We start from the raw sequence: 26,191 nt of genomic DNA on the forward strand, positions 1-26,191 counted from the left end.
AAGGAAGGAAGGAAGGAAGGAAGGAAGGAAGGAAGGAAGGAAGGAAGGAAGGAAGGAAGGAAGGAAGGAAAAACTTAAAAAGGAAACTTTCCAAAACTTGCAGTTTTTGCTTGTACTGAAAAACAGTCTGATGATTTAAAAGTGAGAGTAATCTTTGCAGGCAGTCAACGTATGCAGAAGGTGCACTAGCCTGGGAGAGCAGGGCAGTTCTGGAACCTTCAGCAAATTACCTAAACTCTGAACCAGCTTCCTCACTGGTGAAGAGAAAAGATGAGAGAAGCTCCAAGAAGCATTTCAGCACCCAACTCACTGATTCTGTAGAAGTCAGGATGCTACTGTTGGCAAAGCATGAACATAAAAGCTCAGTAAACAGAGTAAAACTCAAGGTTTTCTATGGGTTTTCTAAGCATGTTCCTCCTATAAAGATGAATTTTTTAGTTTGAGGGCTGTAGACACACAAATAAGCAAAAATATCTAGGGTTTTGGGTTCCCTATAATAGGAACACAGGCATCACGAGGCAAATCAAGGAACTGATCCGTTAGGAACCAAATTACAAATTTTAGCAATAAGCTTCAGTAAATCTGCAAAATTGGGGAATTTACAGCAGTTACTAATGATCCAGTTTTTTGAGGGAAGAAAAATGCCTCCGTGTAATTGGTGATAAATCTGAAAGCTTAACAGTAGCGATGGAACCTATTCTAAAGGTTGTCTTAGAGAGCAGGGGAAATTGGCATAAAAAAGATCTGAGAGTCAGAAGCCTGGGGAGTTTACAAAGCCTATGGCAATCCCAGGTTTTACAGATGAGGAAACTGGTCCAGACAGATTATTTTCTCAAGGCTACTTAACAAAGCAATGCATTCTTTCCTGAACCTGTTTTCCTGACCTGTTGCAGGTAATACTTTGCCATCTTGGTGTGATGGATTATTAGAAAGTTTTACATTTTCTAAAACAAAACTGTTTTACATCTGAAGAAATAATGTTCGCTGCTCTTTGGGTAACCAGGCTAAGGAGATGCCTGTATGTGCTCTGTGGGAGAACCTGCTTTCCACTTCATGCCTCCCTTCCTTTGTCAGTGTTACGGTACATGGGACCGATTAGCATCCTTTCACAAACTCCTGTGCTTCACCACCCCTCCACCTTTACTCGGAATCTTCTCTCCCCCATCCACTCTTACATAGGAGATTATGTTAGCCTCCTTGAAGGCTGAGCATAGACCATGTGCCCAAGCAGCCCCCTCCCACCTCTGAATTCATACATGTCTTTCCTGTGCCTCATCACATTCTCCTCCGTACTACATGTTAGTTCTTAGTTTACTCTTCCTCCCTTCCTTCTTTCCTTTTCCTTTCTCTCTGTCTCTTTTCCTTCCTTCCTTCCTTCCTTCCTTCCTTCCTTCCTTCCTTCCTTCCCTCCCTCCTTCCTTCCTCCCTTCCTTCCTTTGTAAGAAAAAACTATGGTGTGAGAATAATACATTTCAAACTGGTGGCTTTGGTGAGTAACATAACTACTTTTTTAAATGGAATTGAAAAATGTAAGACTGCATAACTAATTTTAAGTGTTATTTGGTGAAACTTGTTTCAGTTCTGCGTATGCTGGTACAGACACGTGTGTTTGTATACGTGAATGTGTGTGTGTGTGCACATGTATACATACATTTGTGTTCCAGGTTATAATGTAAAATGTATTTCTTATCACGGATCCTGGTCAGAAAAAATAGGAAAACCACTTCCCTAGAACAAAAGTCATATCATGGCTGTGTAATATTTATTGAGCAACTACCTTGTGCCCCACGCTGCTGTAGGTGCTTAGGATGTATCAGAGAGCAAAGTAGACAAAGAAACTCACCCTTTTGGAGCTTACAGAGGGGAAAGTAAACATAATACATATTTTGGAAGGAGACAAAATAAAGCAGGAAGAGGGGTATGGGGTGGGTGGGAAGAGGCCAGTATAGCTGGATCAGTTAGCTCGAGGGAGATTGGGTGACAGATGGGGTATATGAAGAAGTTAGGGCATGTGGGCTGTAGGTAGTTTCACCTGTGAAATGAGTACTCACTGGTGTTCTGTAGCAGGTCACTTGGGCCTGAACAAACCCAAAGACCTTAGAATAGCCCTTAGGAAACCAGTTCTTTCCCTAGTAGAGGATCATCGGACACTATGTACTCAACTGTGAATTACCTTTCCATGTGGCTTCCTGCTTCTGGGCAGGAACCTCTGTCTGATTGTCCCTGAGCACAGCTGGAGCATACTTCGGAGATGTTCAGTAAATAATTACTGAGTGAAGGGGGCAAATGAAGGATGATTGGCTTCACTTACATGTATGACTATACCAGAATATTCCTGAAGGTAGATTTGGGCCCGCCCCTGTTAGGCCAAACAGACTTAGAAACTGAATTAGTATCGACTGGCCTTCCAGAAGCTTCCTAACTGGTTTCTTTCAGAATATGCACAACAGATGTTTAGAATGCTTTTAGGCACCTGAGGGTAGGAATGTAGTTGCTAGTCAAAATCTTGGCTGTGATTAGATAACATTAAAGTGTAATAAATATTACTGTATGCATTCTGCAATCTGACTTAGGCCATCTAGAAATTCATTTTACGGAGGTAAATCCTGATAACCAGTCTTTGGCAGTTGTGTAGGTTTAACATTTATTTTTATTATTAATTGCAAAGAGAGGGGGTTTTGCATTATAGTTCTCAGTCTGTTTCTGAAGGGAAGAAAATATTAATGGATTCTTTTTTTTTTTCCTTCAAACAAATCTATTTGTACTTCCAATATGGAAGAAGTACTCTTTCAGGACATAAATGAATTAAGAAGCTTTGGGTAGGTGCACCTCACCCAGCGTGGGAAAGGTAGGAGAGAAAAGTTGACAGGGTGGAGAAGGGAGAATTTAGGAGTAAGGGAGAGAACAGATTAAGAGCTTGCAGTGTGAGAGAGCATGATGCATCCTGGGAACCTCAAGGAATTCAGTAAGATGAGCAAAGCTTGCATTTGGAGGCCTTCCAGGAGACAAATGCATAAAGCAGAGGCCAAATTAAGAAGGTTGTGGGTCTGCCGAGGAGTTTGGACTGTATCTGAAAGGTGGTGGAGAGTCAGTGAAGAATTATAAGCAGGAGAGTAACATCATGAATTCTGTATTTCATGAAAGCAAATCCAGGGGCTCGGGGACTCTTGGACTAGGATAGATTTGTTGTGGGCAGGGAGGGGCAAAGCTTATCACAGAATTCAGTTGGGAGACCTTAGGATAATCCAGGGAGAAAGAGTCCAGGCACCGGAATACAGAGAAATGTTGTGTGGCTCAGTGGTTCTCAATCCAGGCCAGCCTTAAATTTACCTAAAGAGCTTTTTTTAAAAGATCCTCCCTAGACTGAGAAAATCCAAATACCTGGGAGTAGAAAGTTCCTTAAGCTGATGCCTACTGCATCCAGGGCTGACAGCCAATGAGATCAAATTTTTGAGGCCATGGTTTGCTTCTCCAGTGGGCTGCCCCATGAAGCCTGTGCAACAGTCCTGTAAAATTGGCCAGCTCAATGGTAGCTGGAAAATGGGTAAAAAGAATCTTCTTCCATTGGAAGAATCTATGTGACCAGGGTGGGGAAATGAATTTTGTTTTAGATCAGAAAATACCACCTGCCTTCACACAGCTAATATGTTTCTCTGTGGCTGTAAAAGCATCAACATTTCCATTGATCTTTGCCCACAGGTCTGTCATATTTGGGGGAATCCAAGGAATCTGGAAAGTGCTTGAATTTTCTTGCATTCTTCCAATTCCTTAGACTTTTATTTAAGAGATACATTCCATGTAGTTGTGGCATTTGCCTTGAGTCCTGATTTTGGTAGCCTGTTGTCAAAGAAGGCAGGGAGCCTGACAGTTCCTACTGTGAAGATAGGGCACACAGAAGATGGAAGTAATCACATCTCAACCCAATTACTGTTGCTCAACTGGTTAAGATCAGTGAGTTCAACAGAATGATGATGGGGTTGGGAATTTCTGTTTAACTCACTGTTGAGGGTAAGGGGAAGACAGGGTCATCCCTTCATGCCGGGAAATGTGCAAATATGGACTAATGGTTCCCAGCCTTACACAAAAGGGTCTCCTGGACCTCATTCATCTTATACAACTAACCACTAAAGCTGTTTCCAATAAATATTTCCTGTTTCCTCAACACATTTGTCTGTTGTTTGCTCAGAGAAAACCCAGGCTTTAAAGCAGCATTGTATTTCCATTGTGCTTTTGGTTTCTGATGGCATTTTTGCCCAGTAGAGAATGTTTTTAAAAAATCATCTTCAGGGGCGCCTGGGTGGCTCAGTCGGTTAAGCGTCCGACTTCAGCTCAGGTCATGATCTCAAGGTTCATGAGTTCAAGCCCCGCGTCAGGCTCTGTGGTGACAGCTCAGAGCCTGGAGCCTGTTTCAGATTCTGTGTCTCCCTCTCTCTCTGACCCTCCCCCATTCATGCTCCGTCTCTCTCTGTCTCAAAAATAAATAAACGTTAAAAAAAATTTTTTTAAAAGTCATCTTCAGGGTGCCTGGGTGGTTCAGTTGGTTAAGCATCCAACTCTTGATTTTGGCTCAAGTCATGACCTCACAGTTCATGGGATCGAGCCCCGCAGCAGGTTCCACTCTGAGCATGGAGCCTACTTGGGATTCTCTCTCTCCCTCTCTCTATGCCCCTGTTCCCCCCCGCCCCGTCTCTCTCTCTGTCTGTCTCAAAATAAATAAAAAACATTAAAAAAAATCATCCTCGGGGCGCCTGGGTGGCGCAGTCGGTTAAGCGTCCGGCTTCAGCCAGGTCACGATCTCGCGGTCCGTGAGTTCAAGCCCCACGTCGGGCTCTGGGCTGATGGCTCAGAGCCTGGAGCCTGTTTCCGATTCTATGTCTCCCTCTCTCTGCCCCTCCCCTGTTCATGCTCTGTCTCTCTCTGTCCCAAAAATAAATAAACGTTGAAAAAAAAAATTTAAAAATATCATCCTCATAGTTGCATATATTGAAGGAAAAGTCATACCTTTAGAGCCAGTTAGAGACCTCTAAAAATGGGCATGAGAATTTAGTGACTGAAGTAATGCAATGTATACATGGTTTTAATATTTTATTTATTTTTCTTTAATTTCTTTAACATTTAGTTATTTTTGAGAGACAGAGAGAGGCAGAGCATGAGCAGGGGAGGGGGAGAGAGAGAGATACAGAATCTGAAGCAGGCTCCAGGCTCTGAGCTGTTTGTTAGCACAGAGCCCGACGCGGGGCTTGAACTCATGAACGGCAAGACCATGACCTGAACTGAAGTCGGATGCTCAACTGACTGAGCCACCCAGGCGCCCCAATGGTTCTAATATTTTAAATGTTGCTCAGTGTTACATATATATTTTTAAGGGAAGAACCTGTCTTGCTCATTTCTGTGAGTCCTAGTTCTGTCTCCACTGTGGCATTTGAATGTAAAGAAAACTCATTTTAAGAACTTATTTCTCTGCTTGTTTCCTCGTCTGTATAGAGATTTTAGTAATCCATGTTTTAGGATCAATGTGAAAAGTAAATGAATTAATATGCCTTTTAATGCTTAGACAGGGTCGTGCACATATGAAGCACTCAATAAAAGTTAGCCATTGAGGGGCGCCTGGGTGGCTCAGTTCGTTGAGCAACCAACTTCAGCTCAGGTCATGATCTCACAGTTCGTGAGTTCGAGTCCCACATCGGACTCTGTGCTGACAGCTCAGAGCCTGGAGCCTGCTTCACATTCTGTGTCTCCCTCTCTTTCTGCCCCTCCCCTGCTCATGCTCTGTCTCTGTCTCTCTCTTTAAAAAAAAAAAATTAAAAAATAAAAAAATAAAAAAGTTAGCCATTGACAGAATTGTCAGAAGGGAGGCATCTGGGAGGCAGCATTTGGGATAGACCTTGAAGGATGCGTGAAATTTGACACTGAGAACAAGGAAGATCATTTCATGCCGGGAAGTCACAGTGGTGTATGGGGAGATGAGCACTGAGTTTGCTTTCGCTGGGAGATAGAGTGAATAGAGAGAGCTGAAAAATCAGGCTGCATGCCTCCCGGAGAACTGGGGAAACCATGCAGAGGTGTTCAGACTTGATTTTCCAAGCAGCGGAGTTCTAGTGAAGTTAGAGAGAGACAAGATCAACACTATAGATTGGGAAGTGTGATGAGCCAGGATTCTCTCCTCTGAGAGAGGACAGAATTGGAGACGTGGCGCTTTAGTTGGGAGACAAGAGGGAAAGTTATGGACTGGATCAGGGGCGAAACCAGAAAGGGTGTTCTCTACTCGACTTGGATGTAGATATGTATTCACTTCACGTTAAGTAAAATGAAAATACTGATTTTTTTTTTCCCAAATCAGCACTTACATCAGACTGTTACCATTTTCTCTCAATAATTGGAAAGGGGTGGGAGTGAAGTCCGTAACTATTTCATTTCTTAAAAAACCAGTGACAACTTTTTACAGTTTTTACAGTGTTCTAATTCTGATGCCTAGAGGAGCAGTGAGTTTTCAGTTGTTCTTCACCCAAGGGTTCACGAGTGGACATTCTTAAGTGGAAGCTAGATATGATACAGACTTTTCCTATTTCCCATGGTTTCACACCTGAAAGAAAGACACATTTTCGTCTAGTTTAGGGTAAGGAAGGAAGGTAAAGTACCTGGATCTCTGCAGTTCTTGAAAATACTGCTTTTTAGCCATTGTAAGCCTTTAACTAGATTATCTGCTGGAGAAGCAGAGCTTTGCCTGTTCACACCATTCCTTTCTAACCAAGTGGCCCTGAGAAGTGTGGCTATTTGGACACAGCTTTTTAGATGAATCTGTGGTCACGTGGGGGCTTTTCATTTCCTTGGTGGTAGGGAGTGAGTTAAGAGAATGACAAGATAGCAATAAGTATTTTAGGTTTCTGAAATCACTGGGGGCCTTAAATGAGCAATATGTTTGAGAACATCTGGTAATTTGTAAAGTATTATAAAAATAAATATGAAGTCTTTTTAGAAAAATGCCTTGTATCTTACATGCCTCTTGGCAGGAAGCCATTGTAATAAGAAAATCAGAAACATGCTCTAAATAGGTAGCAATATTGGCCGGTGAAGTGTGTCTAATTCAGGCTTTTGTGCGTGTGCTGACCCAGTGTCATGTCTCAATGTAAGTCAGAAAAGAATGGATGTTGAGAATTTCTGGTTACTCACCACTTGTTGAGTAAAATATTAAGAGAGCAAGCACATTTACTTTTTAACAATCTGTTGTTCAGAGTCTAACAATCTGTTCAATGGAAATACCTCTAAATAGTCAGGAAAAGTGAGTTATTTTTTTTTTTATTTTTTTTAAACAAACACTTAGCTTTTTTTCTTTCCTTGTCTGTCTTTGAACAGGGGTCACAGAGATAGAGGAAAAAAATTTTCCTTCTTCTTTTAAATAAAACGTTGAGCTTTTATGTTTTTCCAGCAATACAGTTGTCTAGAAAGTGTTTATTTTATGATTTTATGTAAAGCTTCTTTAATCCCTTTCTGAGACAAGGTGTGGATATGAATACATGAAAAAAATGTTAACTACAGGTAATTCAAACTGGACAATTCTATATGTTCTTCTATTCTGAGCAAACATTGAGGTTCTTATGTATGTATGTCACTTTTCCCTCCTGTCCTGAATTCACTCCTGAATCTCATGTTTAATAATGCTGCTTTCATCACTACGCTGAAGAGATTCATGCAAGTAAACTTGGCCATGTCATTTTTTTCCACTCAAGTGCCTTAATTGATTTAGTTTAGGTATTTATTGACTAACTCATCAGGAGATAGCAGGTTGTTGTTTGCTTTGGCGTGCTCTATAAGGACATCCCTACTTGCTTTAAAGAATTTGAGTGTTCTAAATTACCTTTCTTTAAAGGCCAAGGAATTCGTGAAATGATAGGAGAAAAACTGCTGTGAAACCGTAAAGTTACTAGACAAAAGTAAGATATGTATGCTTCTCCTAATATGGATTATCCGCCTCCCTCTGGCTCAGAGGAGAGATGCTTAATGAAGATTTGAATCTGGAATAAATTAATCAATGTTGAGGCATTTATAAATGAGTGAATCGCCTTACATAACTGAGTACTCTCATGGCCTGTGGAAGGCGGGAAGAAGAGTTGAAAGAATATTCTTTGTGCAAGCAGAGAAACTAATGAGTGTGCCCCAGACCTGCTCTGTGAGTCAGTTTTAACTGGATTGTAAGTACGTGCTTGAGTGAGTTTGAACACAGTGTGTCAGGTGCTCATGGGCTTTCTGTTTATCAATACTATCTACAAGATGTTAACCACAGGGAAGCAGAGCTTTATTAGGCATTTTGGCCTGCCAAGATTGTGGGATTTATGGACTTAATGCCCTCTGGGTCACCTGACAGCCTGGGTCTCTACTGCTGGATGCACCTAAAGGCACATTGCCTCAGCACCTGGACCTTCTCTGCACATCCCATTGTGGGGCAGAAGGTCTGTTCCATTGGGCAGGTTAGTTCTCTTCCAGGGTGTCACGTGTATTTGGTGGCTTTTTGTTGATGTGAAGAGTAAACCAGGTTAGACCATCTGGGCTTAAAATTATTTAATCCCTCTTAAAACTGCTCATTGTGCCCTGTTTTCCTACTGATTTGTAACCAGAACACAGGAGCAGCACAGAATAGTAACCTACTGTTAAGACCCCATTTTTATTTTTTAAGGAAAGTCAGGTTGTTATGTGCATTTTGTAAAGTCTGAAGAGATGCACAATAATTTAAATCATTTGAATTACGTGGCTTTTATGTATGTGTATATGTTTGTTTTGCTTATCCGTTGTCAATAGGCCTATTTTGCTTCTATAACAAAATCAGAGTTTGTTAAGGAAGAAAGCATGCTGAGGTCCACATGACTCACACTGCTGTCTTTCTTCTGTTCTATTACAGAAATTGAAGCCAAGGAAGCTTGTGATTGGCTACGGGCAACAGGTTTCCCCCAGTACGCACAGCTTTATGAAGGTGAGCGGGCAATGCCACTTTTTTTTAATTGGCGCAATCATATCCTTGGTTCATGATATTATTGATCTATGATTTAGTTTCAGACATTTTAGTGTTCATTAAAGTAGTTCATTAAGAAAACAGTGTAGCAAGTCATAAGACCCTCATCACTCAAAACAAAAGCTAGGACCATGATGATAATGCAACTAACATCTCCCATTAGGTCCCTCTACTCCCCTTACCCAAAATAACGGTCATCCTGAAACTTCTATTTGTCATTTTCCTTTTGCACTTTCCTAATACATTTTTATAAAGTTGCTTTTACCCTTATAAAAAGGATATTATGCTCTATGTAATCTTGTAGGATTTAATTTTTTTCACTTACTAGTATATTGTTAAGATTCTTCTATACTGTGGGTCCCTCTAGGTCACTTGCTTTGACTGCTGTGTAAATAGCCCGTTGTGTGGGTAGACTGCAGTTTACTCACATTCACTCTCCGATTGGTGGGCATTTCAGCCTTTTCTGTTTTACTTTTATAAACTGTAGTCTTAGGAACATTCTTGTATATTGTAGTACTCTTGTGGTACATCTGCAGTAATCTGTCTTATCTGTAATACGCAGAAGCAGAATTATTAGGTGATGGAGAATACGTATGTTCAGTTTTACAGTGCAGATTTTTCAAATGTGCTTATACTGATTTTCACCCCTACCAGTAATTCTATAAAGATTCTGTCTGTTCACATGCTCTCAACACTTGATCTTGTCAAACTTTAATTTTTGCCAATCACGTGGATGTATTTTGACTTCAGTTTCCCTGAGCGTGAATGGTAATGTTCGTTTCTTCATGTCATCTGGCCATATGCATTTGCTCTTCTGTGAAATGTCTGTTCCCCATTTTTCTCGTGAGTTGATGGCACTTTTCATAATGATTTGTAAGAGCTCTTCATTCATTCTAGCAAGCCTTCATTGGTCATGTGTTGCAGATATATTCCCCCAGGTTGTAATTAGGCTTTTCACTGTTGTTTAAGACTGTCATTTGGTGAATATTATTTTTTCTGTGGCATTCACATTTTTAATTAAGAAAAATGGACCTTTAAAAAAAAAGAAGATGATGATCTAGGCTGGATTTTTACTCTTTCATTTTGTCACCAGTGCCCTTAGCGGTTACTGGGATGCTGCAGCCCAGGATGAAGGGCTCCTCAGGTGTGGTTCATCCTGAGTTTCCGGTGCCAGGTGTGGGTGGAGCATACGTGCAGGTGGCGAAAGGAATAGGCTGTTCATTTACATGGGATTCTTATCATACTGTACATGTTATCATTTAAAAAGAATTACAGGGGCACCTGGGTGGCTCAGTCGGTTGAGCGTGTGACTTCGGCTCAGGTCATGATCTCGCGGCCTGTGAGTTCGGGCCCCGCGTCGGGCTCTGAGCTGACAGCTCGGAGCCTGGAGCCTGCTTCGGATTCTGTGTCTCTCTCTCTCTCTCTCTCTCTCTGCCCCTCCCCCACTCATGCTCTCTCTGTCTCTCTGTCTCTCTCTCTCTCTCTCTCTCTCTCTGTCAAAAAATAAATAAACATTAAAAATTTTTTTTAAATAATAATAAAAATAAAAAGAATTACAGGCGCGCCTGGGTGGCTCAGTGGGTTAAGCGTCAGACGCTTGATTTCGGCTCAGGTCATGATCTCACAGTCGTGAGACTGAGCCCCACATCGGGCTTCATGGTGAGCGTGGAGCCTGCTTAAGATTCTCCCTCTCCCCCTGCCCCTCCCCCACTGATGCATGTGCACACACTCTCTCACTCTCTCTCAAAAAAAATAATAGGGGGGTGCCTGGGTAGCTCAGTCAGTTAAGCATCCCACTTTGGCTCAGGTCATGATCTCCCGGTTCGTGAGTTCGAGCCCCGCATCAGGCTCCATGTTGATAGTGCAGAGCCAGGAGCCTGCTTCAGATTCTGTATTTCCCTCTCTCTCTCTCTCTGCCCCTCTCCCGCTCATACTCTGTCTCTCTCTCAAAAATAAACATTTAAAATAAATAAATAAATGATTAAAAATTACAGTTGTGAACCAGTGAACCCCATCTATATGGGTAATTTGCAAGCAAATGTTGGGTGAATAGTGAAGTGATTCCTAAATTGAGAATAAATTAAATGACCAACAGGACTTCTTCCACCTGAAGCATCTTTGTTTCCTCAACTCTGCTGAGATGATGACACTAAATATTTCTCATTCATTCATCCATCATCCATTCAGCTAATCAACAAACCACTATTAATTCTACACCAACAGGGATGCCCAGCACTGTGGTAAATGCTACATATTCTATAAAAATAAAAGCGTCATTCAGACGTCAAAGAGGACTTTTAAGGGATTGCCAGAATCTCAAAAAGCAAACGTAATTTTGGTTGATTTACATTTAGAAAATACGTCTTTTTCATCACCTAAGAAGGAAGGAGATGCCATCATGCGACAAAATTTCTAAAAGAGTCAATTGAAATGAAATATTTTCACCAAGGATGTCTGGCTCTTCTCACAAGAAATAGTGAGTGTAAAACATGTCTTTTCCTCTAGGGTAATAGGAATCAGACTTCTTACTGGAAAGTGGCATTGGGCTCTCAGGCGGAGCTAATGGTCACTGGCAACCTTCTTTAACACATGAGCAAAGCCCATGAGCCCATGCTAAGAGTAGGTATAGTTCGTAAGCTCAGAAGTGCTAGACATGATCAGCAGGTTGCCTTGAAGAGGGATATGGAGTGGGTGGGTGAGAACTCCCCAGAAGGAAATCAGGCAGAGACCATAGAGATCATCTTTATTTCCCTAGCTCACTCAGCTAAAATAATTCATTACCTGATTTACACTACCTGCTCTTGTTCATTGTGGCCCAGACTCAATGTGTGGTATTTTCCCATGAAGCTGAATTCAGAATTATTTTATTGCTAGACTGTGTAAAATATCTTATTATTCCTCCATTGTAGAGATCTCGCATTCTTTCTCCTTTTTTCTTGTTTCTTTCTTTTTTGAAAGGTACTTGGTTAACGTGCATGCTTATTATGGTGGAGTTGCCTATCTGTCCCTTAGAGAGAATTTCTGACCTATTAAGATTTAGAGTATCTCTGTCTTTCGTAAGTGCTTGGAGGTAGGGAGGGCTGGGGAGGGACCTCCCTTGTATCGCATTCAATTCACAGCTCCACTGGAGACAGGGAAAGATAATTGCATTAGCAGTGGCAGTAAGGTGGCTGTCCTTTTGTTCTTCTGTTTAGAAATTAAATTTCCTCCAATTATGTTCATTTTTGGTGTTGATTTGCTGCCAAGCAGTACTTTGTGAAGTGTGTGTTTGCTAAGACTCGGTCCCAGTCTCTGTCTTCCTTCTTAACGCATCCTAAAATTCAGACTGCATTTTCATGGAATATGTTTGGGATCTCTTCACATTTAGAAGTCTTTTGAAGCCTTAGCCTGCTTTTGAGATAGACTGTGTATTGTTCTGGGCTATAATTCCTGCACTACATCCTGCCACTCTGTGCAGCAACCCACACATTCCTTGTCTTCCTGTTTTGCTTTATTTTGGTCTTCAGCGATTTATACTTCCTGCCCTTAAAGCCAAGCTGGCCGATTAAATCCTAACATGAAGAACTAAGAGCTTCTTCTGTACATTGGTAAATCATATCTTTTAAAAAACAGTCCTTTCAGAAGAGTCTAGGCAAATAAGAGAAAATCATTTATTTAATTATTTCACTTGTCTTACATCTAGTCCCTATGTTCTCGAGAATTTTTTTTTTAACAGAATCTTCAAGTTAATTTGCATCGGAAAAGAGTCTAAAATACAGTTCTGGGTACAATAAGTTAGAATTGCTAAAATAACACAGTCGTGATCTCCTATACACTTAACAGACATGGGAGCTTTTAATTTACATTTATAGATCTGGTGTTCCGCTGTGAAAGTATTAAAATATATTCTTTAATGTCAGCTCTGTCATTTAATACTTGACGCTCTGGGTGTCTGTTCAAAGTGATATAAAACGTCACAACCTCCAAATAGCTTCATAGTCTACTGTGCTTGTATTTACAATAGTTTACATTCACTATGAGCCTATAGTGTTGGTCTATAAGTTAATGAAGAGATAAATTCCTGCAATACTCAATTTCATATATTTCTTCGTAAATCTTGGGCTGTTTCATTGGTCTGCCTGCATTATTCAGGGAATAGTATCAATAATCTAACTCTCACTTTCAGAAAAACGAAGAATAGACTCTATCACTCATTATGTTAGTTTCCAACGTTAAAAAAAAAGATACTCTTTATCATTATCTCTAGCAAACAGATTGTTAAGAATACGGAGCTCCATTCTATAAAACCAGCGACTGGAAGTTGGAAACCATAAAAATGTAACAGTCAGCTGAAGAACTAGGACATTCATTACCAATCACCTGTATCCCCAGAACTCCTGAGAGCGGGTCTATCCCAGTATTGCAGCATTAGCCATTTTAGAGGCCATGGCGTTGGTTTTTGTTTTTTGTGGTTTCTCTCTCTCTCTCTCTCTCTCTCTCTCTCTCTCTCTCGGTTATGGTAATCATGGTTTCCTGCCTTTCTGACTTATTTCACCTATTCCTGGCCCACAGAGGTGCACAGAAGAACTCATACTTAGCATATCATATAAGCATTCTCCGGGGAAGACTGAATATACCTAATAGCTGCAACTCCAAAGAGGATAACTCATTTTTATGCAGTGGCAATTCCAGAACTGTTGTAAATTTCCACAGTGATGCTCCCAGTCATCCTCCCCTCTCCTTGAATGTATTTATCAACAAGGGATAAAAAAGGGAATTCTTCTACTGAGTTGACTTTTTCCCCCCTTTTGCCTTTTCAGTTCTGCTGTAACTCCCAGTAGTCTGAGTACTGAACTCTCCTACAGATTAAGGGATTTGGAATTCTATTGTTCTACACAGCTTGTAGCTGGCCTTTTGTTTTAGGGGGAGTTATATAAACTCCTGAAAAGCCATATGGAAGTGCTAATATTTGTTTAAAAATAGCATATCCTGAATTCTCTTTAGCTTTTGATGTCATGCAAATGGTTAGATTCCATTTACTACCACTTGCCATTGTTCTCTAGACCTTTCCTTGGCCCAGTTTTCCATGACCTCTTCCCCTGATCAAATGTGAGCACACACACATGGGAAAAAAAAAAATACAACCACATTAAAAAGGAGTATCCTTCTGGTATTGATTCTGGCTTACATAATAATTTATAGCAGGGGTCTGTTGCCTGCTGATTTGTTTAAAGGTGGAACAGTGTTTTGAACCACTTATCTTTTGACAAGAACGGATCTTTGAGTCCACAGACCACTTTACATCTAAGCTCCTTTAGGACGCCGATGGAATTGTCTTAAGTTGCTTTTTTCTCCCATAGCACTTGATAGGAAATGAGGTGTCCTGCACACAGTAGGTGTTCAACAAATTACTTTTTTTTCCTCTGCTAAACTGGGCTAGATTGGCAAGAATTCAGGTGTTCACCAAGTGTCCATCGATGGATGAATGGATAAAGAAGATGATGGAGTATTAATTCGGCAATCAAAAAGAATGCAATCTTGCCATTTGCAACTACATGGTTGGAACTAGAGGGTATTATGCTAAGCAAAATTAGTCAGAGAGAGACAAATATATGACTTCACTCATATGAGGACTTTAAGATACAGAACAGATAAACACAAGGGAAGGGAAGCAAAAATGATATGAAAACAGGGAGGGAGACAAAACATAAGCGACTCTTAAATATAGAGAACAAACAGAGGGTGGCTTGAGGGGTTGTGGGAGGGGGATGGGCTAAATGGGTAAGGGGCATTAAGGAATCTATTCCTGAAATCATTGTTGCACTATATGCTAACTGACTTGGATGTAAATTTAAAAAATTAAATTAATAAAAAAAAAAATTACAAACAAACAAAGAGAATTTAGGTGCCCAATAAACATATGTGTTTTTATTTTTCTTATAGATCTTCTGTTCCCCATTGATATTTCCTTGGTCAAGAGAGAGCATGATTTTTTGGACAGAGATGCCATTGAGGCTTTATGCAGGTAAATGGAAAATGGAAATGTTTTGAGTATTTTTCTTTCTTTCTTTCTTTTTTTTTTTTTTTTGTCTGTTTTGAGAATGCAGTATTATCAACATGGTTTTTGCTCACCTTTGTTGTACTAATCATGTCAGGTGTTTGATTAGTGAATGTTTATATTAATTTACTTCACTATAAATCATAGGCCTTTCAATTAAAATAAGTAAAATCTTACTGTTTAATATTGCCATGAAATGATACTATCCTAGGAGGTACTCAAAGAGACCATTCTGTATTCAATACCATATGATTGCTGAAACATATAACATTCAGATGGTTTGGAAACTTGGAACAGTGTTTTTTAAAAGCCAATGTAATTGACTGTAAGGCCCCAGCCAGATACTCTAACAGAATCAAAGCTGTAGTTAAACTGAATGGAAATAACACATTCAGAGGAATAAAGGAGGGGGTGGGTTACAGCATTGCTAGAGTTAAGAGAACCATTGTTTGAATTCCAGAGAAGCTTCTCTGAACTGTCTTCAGCTTCCCCAGGTACCAAATAGTAACAATAGGATTAAATAAGGTTGTAAAATAACTTGGCACAGCCTTTAACCTACAGTGGACAGGCAGTAAATGAGCACTGATGTGACATGAGAATAAACCTGTCAGAAATCCTTGCTCGTTGTGCTGGTAGATCTTTAGGCTGACGGGCAGCTGGTAGGTTTTAGAAAAGTGGAAGTAATAAAACATGTAACAGACAATGATGGGGCACTGATAATCCTTTCAAACTCCTGATTTTCTATTCATTTTTAAGTTAATTCAGCCTTCGCAATTTTCTTCAAAACCTACAAGCTATAAAAGCTGCATTCTGGGGGGAAATTATACATAGAAAAAATTCACGTATTCATTTTACGTTTAAAATTGAAATAACTTTTCTATTACTCAGTATTTATTTTAACTTGTAAAACCATCTTTAAGGTAGAATGACACTCAGTATTTAATTTCCCCTTTGCAGGCAAAGAAAGCAGTACCTCAGTGAAAGTACTGTGTTTTGCCTTTCTTATGTAATGTGGTCTTTCCTTTTTTTTTTTTTTAAGTTTATTTATTTATTTATTTTGAGAGAGAGAGAGAGAGAGAGAGAGAGAGAGAGCAGGAGAGGGGCAGAAAGAGAGAATCCCAAAGCAGGCTCCACACTGTCAGTGCAGAGGCAGACAAGAGGCTCGATCTCACAAACCATGAGATCATGACCTGAGCTGAAGTCAAGAGGTGGACACTCAACCGACTGAACCACCCAGGCGCCCCTGTAATGCAGTGTTTTCTGAAACCCCTAACTCAAACAGTGGTTTTAAGGAAAGATGGGCAGGATGTTTAGAATGGTGTATGAAATAGACTAGTACTCGTGGTTTAAGAAAGAGAAATGGTATATTAACCACAGAAACACTGTCGCTTTTCAAATCCAATTAAACGGCTGCTTAGAAATGTCCAGGGTATGCACACATTTTCTGAAAGCGGCCGAATCCCAAGTCCTGCACTGTAGTATGTAATACCATAGCTATGTCATTGGCAATGAAAAAATGTCACTAATGCAGTCTGGGAGGGAAGAAGTCAACATCTGGAATATAAACTACTCCAGACATTTTTAAAATGTTTTAATGCTTAGCTATGGGGTAGAATTAATTTATTTTTCAATTCATCATTGGTGATAACGCATATAAATGAGGTCACTCCTAAGATGAATCCTAGGAAATATTTACACACTGAGTCAGATTACCCATTTCACACATTTTACGCCACTTAGTAAGTGGGCTCTCTAAGCAGCAGCAACAGCTTAGGAATTTCTGGGTCATAAAAATTTCACTGCAACATTGCAGCCCAAAGGGGTCATGATTATATTCTTGAATACTTTTTTTTTTTTAATATCAGTTTGAAATGTAATTGCCCAGCTCTGAGGGGAAGGTCGTCCTCTGCACTTTGTGATTTCCACTGGCTCTCTCTGTTCTGTTAGAGAAGCCACCACCCTTTGAAGGGAATAAATCTGTGTTGCCAAATCTTTTGTGAAAAAAGCCTCGAAACAGCTGGACCAGCTAGACCTTGATCTGTATTTGGACTCTGCAGTGTATTCTGATTGGTTTCCATTTTCTTAGATGCAGAGAATATTGTCTCAAAGGTTAAGTGTGAGGAGGCAGTGAGGTAATGAGTGTGAACGTGCTTTAAAAAATCCTAGGCCCAAATCAGAGGCCCACATTTGAGTATGTGGAAGAAGTCTTGAGGTTGAGTTTTCTTTCAAAACAAATGCTTCAGAATTCACATAACAGTCATCACCTTGTTTTAATGGAAAACCCAAGGGCTCTTGTCCACATGTTCACATAGGCTTCTCAAGGCAAATGATTCTCTTTCAGGAGGCCTAAACAAGTGTTCTGAAGAAAACGATGGGGCATCTTCTTTTGAAGTGCACGACAGGTTGTGAGTTGTCAGCAAAGTAGTTGGGGGTACCTGTTTTTCTAATTATGTGACATTTGTCTCATTAACGAGACTAGCCTCTTCCACATAGTTTCTCAGCCCATGGTATTCAAGGGCCAGTGAATCACGAAGCTGTTGCATAGTTTGGAAGTTTGCCTTGTGATTTGCCAAGTTCTCTCCAGACTGACAGACTTCTTATTGTAGACTTCCATCTTTTGCCTTGTTGAAATATTTTTGAGAAGTTGATTTTAAATACGTATGGTAGGGGCGTCTGCGTGGGTTAGTCAGCTGAGTGTCCGACTTTGGCTTAGGTCATGATCTCACTGTTCCTGAGTTCGAGCCTTGCATCAGGCTCTGCTGACAGCTCAGAGCCTGGAGCCTGCTTCGGATTCTGTGTCTCCCTCTCTCTCCCTCCCCTGCTCGTGCTCTCTCTCTCTCTTTCTCTCTTTCAAAAATAAAAATAAAATATATATTTAATGTTTTATTTATACATATATAAATATATATATGGTAATATGGTTACAGAAACTCAGTTGAAAAGTTTTACTTCATAAAATATTAAATATTCTAACATTTTTATCTTAAATAAAACCTTTTTAAAAATGTTTACTTTGGGGCGCCTGGGTGGCGCAGTCGGTTAAGCGTCCGACTTCAGCCAGGTCACGATCTCGCGGTCCGTGAGTTCGAGCCCCGCGTCAGGCTCTGGGCTGATGGCTCAGAGCCTGGAGCCTGTTTCCGATTCTGTGTCTCCCTCCCTCTCTGCCCCTCCCCCGTTCATGCTCTGTCTCTCTCTGTCCCAAAAATAAATAAAAAAAAACCGTTGAAAAAAAAAATTTTTTTAATGTTTACTTTGAGAGAAAGAGAGAGCACGCATGCAAGAGGAGGAGGGGCAGAGAGAGGAGAGAGAGAATGCCCCTGCTGACAGGGCAGAGCCCCACGATGTGGGGCTCGATCTCATGAACCTCAAGATCATGACCTGAGCCGAAATCAAGAGTCACATGCGCAACTGACTGAGCCACCCAGCACCCCTTAAATAAAACCTTTTAAAGTTTGTTTTAAATAAAATAATCCTTACATGGTTTCTCATTCCTACCACCACCCCAAACACACACACAATACACACACACACACACACACACACACACACACACACACGGATGTTACAACTGCTCCCAGGTACACACTGGTGTTCTGCTTTAAGATTTATTATAAACATTCTTATACCTATAACATTGCTGATCTCTTAGCAGAGTCTACTTAAGAGTAGAAGACTTGTACGTTTAATGTTTTCCTGAAAATCATGATAATACTCTCTTAATAAGTCTGGTAGTGACCAAAAGTTACAATTCAGGAACTACCATGTTTTTTGGATTTGGGTTGCTGACCAACATTCTTGCACTTATATTTGCAAGGGATTTTTGTATTTGTTTCCTTGGAGAGATTGGCTTTTGCCCTAGTCCTGCTAGTTTTGCTGTATAATCCAGTCTCAATGATAAGGCCAAGATCGTGGGAGAGTCACATTCAATATTAATACTGGGGGAGTGGTTTGCTTGCCTTGAAGCATATATAGATAATAATGCAAACTGTGACCTACCATTAGCATACCTCTTCTGACAGGAGTTTTGTCTCCCTAGCATCTGAAAAATATCCCATATCACTGTTTTCCTTTGGAGTTAACGACTGACTCCTCCTGTAAACACAGCAAAGAATTATGTAAATAAGGTGATAATCGTGTAATGATAAGTACATACCCACACCATCATCTTCAGTGTGCACTTTGTTGTAAAACAGCCCTGGAAATGCCTGCACTGTGTAAAGCAGCCTGCCGCATAACAGATTTCAACTCTGTTACTGTTTCTGTTCTATTAAAAGGGAAGCACGTAAATTTTTAAAGCAATTGCACTGATTCCCAGAAAGTGTCTTTAAGAATCACAACAGTTTTTATTTGTCACGTCTTATTTGGAAAACTGTTCCTTTTTCTTTCCTCACATGTATCTTCTCTTGTACTCTTCCCTGTTTTCGTTTTGAACACGAGGCCCCAATGCCCGCCTGCTACGCTTTTATCAGGGTGCTTGCGGCTGGCTCCCTGCAGCAAAACTCGTGAAGCTTTGATGGCCCATCTTGTCCCCCCTCCCCCTTCAGAGCAGGGAACAAGTTGCCCAGCAGATAAGACCGACACGTTCCTGTGGAGCTGGGCCCTGTGAGGGCCCTGGGGGGCTGCAGCCACCACGCCTTCTGGACAGATGGTGTGTGATACCAATGTGCTGCCATTCATTTGAGGAATCATGCTTAGGGCATAAGCTGCTCCTGGATATTAGTATCATTAAGACTAATTTTAGAAAAGAATGCAGGAGATACTGTTTTTTGAACGTTAGAGCCACCATGTTTTATTCTTGTGGCCTTGAACAAGATTCGTGACCTCTCTGAACCCCCTTTCCTTAACTGTAAAAGGAAGGAAAATAGTAATATATATATATATATATATATATATGTAATATATATGTATTATATATATATACACACCATAAAGTTGTATAGTAATATATATATATATATATATATATACACACACACACACCATAAAGTTGTTGTGGAGACCAAAATGAAATAACACATATGAGGTGCCAGGCATGGAGCCTGACCCAGAACGAGCCCCAATTCATCTCGCTACAACCTTTTCATGTCAGTATTGTCTGAGTAGCTACGGTCTCACCAGTGGGCATTCTTTGGAGGTCCTGGGAACAGATGAATTTTACAGAAACCTCAAGGAATAACTTCCAGGCTTCAAAATTGAAATGCCATTAGCTTGGTGCTACCAACATAAAAAAGATAATGTTGACCTTTATAAAAGTTGCCTCCTGGGTCTTTTTTGTTGGACTCAAATCTAGAGTTTGTGAACTAGGCCCCTCCCCCCTGCCACAGGCTTCCATGCCTAGTAAACCTGGTTATAAACACCACTCAACCATTAAAGCCCAAATGAACTCAAGTGGGTATTTGATTACAGGTTTGATTAATGAAACCCAGACCTAAGACTAAGTGTAACCATTCCGGATTCTTTAAATCTTGAAAACATTTAAGAACTAAAACACACTGTGGGCATCAGTCACGTAAGTAAGGCTGGCCCCTTGGGGAGGGACCTTATAGCTACTCATTTTAAAGTTTGGGCTTTTTCTTAGTTATTTGTTTTCTTTCCCTCCCCATCGACAGAGAATTTTTCTGAACATAGGCAACATAGGCGTCCTGAATTATCTTTGTTTATTCTATAAACAGGCTACCACATAATCTATGAAATCAAAGGCGGTCTTATCAGCAGGCAAAAATACTTTCTATCCTCCTGCATCAAGTTGTTAGACAAGTTGCAAGAACAGAATCGGGGAGATAAAGCCTTGAAGCAGTCTTATGGTCAGTTTGAATTTGTGTGAATTAAATGCTCTTTTCCTATGAAAACAGAAGAATTGCAATTGTAGGAAAAAACAGGTAGCTGACCGTGGAAGACAGATTCGTTAAAGGCTTATTTGAGGAAGACCAAGTGATGGTCATCTGGAAGCTGTCAGAGAGGGCTGTCATTCACACTTTCACATACCACGTATTCCTGCATATGTAAAGGGTTTCTTTTCTCAGCTATTTCATTATTTCCCAATGAGGAACTTTGTTTTGGGGGACTTTGTGGGGGGGAGGGGTTGTTTGGTTGTTTTGTTTTGTTTTAGTATTTGGTTTTCAGGAAACCTGAATTATTTCCCTAATTATAAATTGACATGTTACTCCTTGACAGTGGTAAAAAAAAAAAAAAAAAGTACCCAAAGTGAAAATATGACCCTTGTTCCAAACAAGAATCTGATCAAGTTCTTATTCTTGCTTGAACTCTAAAGACTTTGACCCTTGAGGCTGCTGTATAAAAATTTTTTCAGTAATTGCACTATTGCCACGACTGTACCCAACATTATCCTGTCCTATACCGGACGTTGTAAAAAGAATTGGGTCTTAGAGAGGCACCAATTTCCTTTCTGTCCAAGAACTCATTACATTTTTGAACAGAGTGTCTAAGATTATTATTTATTGCAGATAACTAAAAATTGGTTTATTTCCGTCTTTGGATTTTTATTTGAGATAGAATATACCATTTATTTTACCAAGAACTCTGCTTGGTTCCTTGCTGCTGTTCCCATTTCTAAGGAGACTTCAGTGGCTCTTATTTCTTGGCACTGTGTGGAGCTACCTAATGGCCCAACCTAGGTGCTCTAGGAAGAATAAAATCCCTCATTGAGAGTTGTTTGTTCCATGAAGAATAAGAAATACCAGATAGTGCCATAGCAATGTGTCACTTTACTGTAAAATAGCAATAATCAATTTAAATGAAGAAAGGTAGGGGCGCCTGGGTGGCTCAGTTGGTTAAGTGTCCGACTTCAGCTCAGGACATGATCTCACAGCTCGTGGGTTCGAACCCCACATCGGGTTCTGTGCTGACAGGTCAGAGCCTGGAGCCTGCTTCAGATTCTGCGTCTCCCTTTCTCTTTGTCCCGCCCCAGCTTGCACTCTGTCTCTCTCTCTTAAAAAACAAATAAACATTAAAAAAAGTTTAAAAAAAAAAAATGAAGAAAGGTGTAAAGGTATTTTTAAACTGTTCACTTCTTAAAGAAGTTCCTAATACTCTTCTAAATTATAATTTTTTATAGAATAAAGAAGCTCATTAAGCATGTCAGCTGTTTGGAAAAAATATTTATCTACCCATCATTGGTTTCCTGTCTTTACTAATATTATTTCTTTGCTCTGTAGGCGTCTAAATACTTTAAACAAATGTGCGGTGATGAAGCTGGAAATTAGTCCTCATCGGAAGAGAGTGAGTATATACGATATATAATAGGATGGGAGGAAAGGGGGAAGACCAAAAACTGTGTTTTGTAAGAGGTTTTATCTCTCAAACTCTTATTACTTCCTTATTCCAAAAACATCTGCATTTTTAAAAAAATTTTTTTTAACGTTTATTTATTTTTGAGACAGAGAGACAGAGCATGAATGGGGGAGGGTCAGAGAGAGAGGGAGACACAGAATCCTAAGCAGGCTCCAGGCTCTGAGCCGTCAGCACAGAGCCCGACACGGGGCTCGAACTCACAGACTACGAGATCATGACCTGAGCCGAAGTCGGATGCTTAACCGACTGAGCCACCCAGGCGCCCCAAACATCTGCATTTTTAACATAATAATCCCTTCAGGTTTACCAAAGACCAAGTAGCCTTATGTAACTGAAACCAATAGTTGCGGCTAGGCAATGAATTGCGGTTTTCCTACTGTTTGTTTTTTTTTTTTTTTTAATTGAGATAAAACTGGCATATGACATAATACTAGTTTCAGGTGTATGACACAGTGGCTCAATATTTGCATATATTACAAAGTGATCATGGGAAGAAGCCTCGTAAACATCCATCACCACACATACTTACATTTTTTTTTCTTGTGATGAAAAGATCTACTTTCTCAGCAGTTTTCAAATATACCATACGGTATTATTAACTATAGTCACCATGCTGTACGTCACATCCCCGAACCTTATTTATTTTATAACTGGATATTTGTACCTTTTGACCCCTGCCTCTGACAACCACCAGTCTGTTCTCTGTATCTATGAGGGTTTTTTTTTTTTTTTTGATTGTTCTTTATCGGAACAAATCATCTATTATTTTGCCTTTTTAACTCATTGCCTACTCCAGATTAAAGGAATAAGACTTAGGGAACCCCAGTGAACCCTCCATTATTCCCTTCAGAAATTAAAGCTAAAGTTCTTTGGGAACTCTGTCTCTTCCCATATAACAGTAACAGTGTTTCAGAGCTGCAGGGATGGAGGTAGCCTGTGGGGTGCTGAAGAATAATGAGAGATAGGAGGGAGGAAAAGAGGTGGGGGAGTTGGAGGGAAGGGCAGGAAACCCCACACATTCTAGTGGAATGGTGGCACATAACTTCTGTGGATGAAATGTGAGAACCTTTTATGAGATCGTAGGAGAAGAAGTGGGTGTAGTCCTGGGAGTGAGTGTCACAAATTAGAGTAAACAGGAATAAGTTTGGTCAAAGAACATATTTCTGACTGTTCAGAGTACAGATTTTAATTATCCTACGGTCCCTGTCTTGCAACAAGCCGCCTTCTCGGGGGAGTTAAACCTTTTAAACAAATGAACTGGAACCTCAGCACCCACTGGGCTGTGGAGAGGAGTCCACAAGTCAGCGTTTCATGCTCTCTACTCATTGTCCTGTGAAACGTGGGTCATGTGATACTTTCCACAACAGTGGGAAAGACATGCATCACACTGAGCTGGGCCTTTTGATATCCCGCCTAAAAGGCTCAGATGCGGTAGTTTGTGACACAGCATAACCCTGAGTCCTGCCCATAAATCAAGCATAATCAGCAAAGATGTAACATCGTGTTTGTGAGTGTTCCATGCTGTCAGGACTGGGTATTTGTGAGGCCTTGTTAAATTGCCTGGAGCATGTCTGAGGTTGAAACTTCACAGGACATGTGTGGCATTAGCTCTAGACCCTGTGTCTGGTGGGGGAAGGGATGAAAAAGAACAGGTAAGAAGCTGAAAAGTATCCGCCTTAAGAGATGTGGTGACTTACCTTGCTTGGTGTCTCCACCGGTCTGGTAGGAGATCTTGTATGCTTTTAGGGTGGCCACAGACTTCAGTGTCCATTCTTCTTAGTGTTTGAAAACTACCTTTTTAATTGTGAAAGAGAATATAAACACATGCTATCAACAGACAGCAAAATTGGAGGCAGACCAGAGGGAGTCCTACCCGTTGCTGACTCCAGCTCAAAATATTTTGCATGCCTGGAATTTTCACAGATCTTAGAGTTTTCCTCTGTGAGCACTTAAAGAACAGCCTACAGATCCAACAGTTTCTACAAAATAATTCTTATTTAGCTTGAAACACTTGGTCAGGCTTCTTCCTGTCAAAGTCCTGACATCCAACATACATCTTTGTCATTTAAAAAAAGAATAATAAAGTCATAATCATAATAATAAGTAATAAAATAAAGATACAAAGAGGGAATTGACACTGATGGCCTATCATGAGCCGGGTCCTAGGCGTCCGGCCCCCAGCACACGTCCCCGCTCCCTGCTGTCTGCCGGTCCCAGCGATGAATGCCTCCATTCTGTCTTTTCAGAGTGAGGATTCGGACGAGGACGAGCCCTGTGCAATAAGCGGCAAATGGACTTTCCAGAGGGACAGCAAGAGGTGGTCCCGGCTGGAAGAGTTTGATGTCTTTTCTTCAAAGCAGGACGCAGCCCCCGGGGCCCCCGACGATGCCCACCTGAAGAACGCGGCGAGCCATGAAAGCATGCTGACGGACCTCAGCGAGCGCCAGGAGGTGGCCTCGGTCCGCAGCCTCAGCAGCACCGGCAGCCTCCCGGTGCACGCGCCTCACACCGGGGACGCGGCGACGCCCCGCACGAACTCCGTCATCAGCGTGTGCTCCTCCGGCAACTTCGTGGGCAATGACGACTCTTTCTGCAGCCTGCCCTCCCCCAAGGAACTGTCCAGCTTCAGCTTCAGCATGAAAGGCCACGAGAAGAACGCCAAGTCCAAGACGCGCAGCCTGCTGAAACGCATGGAGAGCCTGAAGCTCAAGGGCTCGCACCACGGCAAGCACAAGGCGCCTTCCAAGCTGGGGCTGATCATCAGCGGGCCCATCCTGCAGGAGGGGATGGACGAGGAGAAGCTGAAGCAGCTGAACTGCGTGGAGATCTCCGCGCTCAACGGCAACCACATCAACGTGCCCGCGGTTCGCAAGCGGAGCGTTTCCAACTCCACGCAGACCAGCAGCAGCAGCAGCCAGTCGGAGACCAGCAGCGCCGTGAGCACGCCCAGCCCGGTCACCAGGACCCGGAGCCTCAGCGCCTGCAACAAGCGGGTGGGCATGTACCTGGAGGGCTTCGATCCATTCAATCAGTCCACGTTCAACAACGTTATGGAACAGAACTTCAAGAACCGCGAGACCTATCCAGAGGACGCAGTGTTCTACATCCCGGAAGATCACAAGCCCGGCACCTTCCCCAAGGCGCTCTCCAATGGCAGTTTCTCTCCATCAGGGAAGAACAGCTCCGTCAACTGGAGGACTGGAAGCTTCCACGGCCCGGGCCACATCAGCCTGCGGAGGGACAACGGCAGCGACGGCCCCAAGGAGCTTAAGCGACGCAATTCGTCCAGCTCCATGAGCAGCCGCCTGAGTATCTATGACAACGTGCCTGGCTCCATCCTGTACTCCAGTTCGGGTGACCTGGCCGACCTGGAGAATGAGGACATCTTCCCCGAGCTGGATGACATCCTCTACCACGTGAAGGGGATGCAGAGGATAGTCAACCAGTGGTCGGAGAAGTTTTCAGACGAGGGAGACTCCGACTCAGCCCTGGACTCGGTCTCTCCGTGCCCGTCGTCTCCCAAACAGATACACCTGGATGTGGACAACGACCGAGCCACACCCAGTGACCTGGACAGTACCGGCAACTCACTGAACGAGCCGGAAGAGCCCTCTGACATCCCGGAAAGGAGGGATTCTGGGGTTGGGGCCTCTCTGACAAGGTCCAATAGGTGAGAGCTTGGCTGCCCTCTGGAGGTGGGGGAGGTAGGAAAGGGATTGCTGCCGCTCTCATGTGGGGGACATGGGGTTAGGGCATTCCTGGCCCTGTGAGCTCCTAAGGAAAGAGATCAGGAGGCCCTAACATCCAAAAAGGGTGGATGTTGTTTCATAGGTGCGGAG

The 26,191-nt window shown here is 41.7% G+C and overlaps 1 protein-coding gene across 12 annotated transcripts in view; it reads left to right on the forward strand.

The window, feature by feature from the left end:
* The window catches only part of DLC1 (DLC1 Rho GTPase activating protein), a 563,102-nt gene that overhangs the window by 523,855 nt on the left and 13,056 nt on the right, over positions 1 to 26,191 (forward strand). For 9 of the 12 annotated variants that reach the window (XM_040490111.1, XM_040490112.1, XM_040490109.1 and 6 more), the window contains 4 exons: positions 8,894 to 8,965; positions 14,927 to 15,008; positions 22,217 to 22,280; positions 24,599 to 26,022. In XM_040490111.1, coding sequence (XP_040346045.1) covers positions 8,894 to 8,965; positions 14,927 to 15,008; positions 22,217 to 22,280; positions 24,599 to 26,022 — 1,642 coding nt within the window. Of the gene's footprint in view, positions 1 to 8,893; positions 8,966 to 11,455; positions 11,481 to 14,926; positions 15,009 to 20,713; positions 20,846 to 22,216; positions 22,281 to 24,598; positions 26,023 to 26,191 lie in introns of those variants that run through there. The other 3 variants (XM_040490116.1, XM_040490120.1, XM_040490118.1) reach the window with 3 other exon arrangements.

The sequence above is a fragment of the Herpailurus yagouaroundi genome, unplaced genomic scaffold (assembly GCF_014898765.1).
Source record: "Herpailurus yagouaroundi ecotype Mexico unplaced genomic scaffold, PumYag 181, whole genome shotgun sequence".
NCBI classification, from domain to species: Eukaryota; Metazoa; Chordata; class Mammalia; order Carnivora; family Felidae; genus Herpailurus; species Herpailurus yagouaroundi.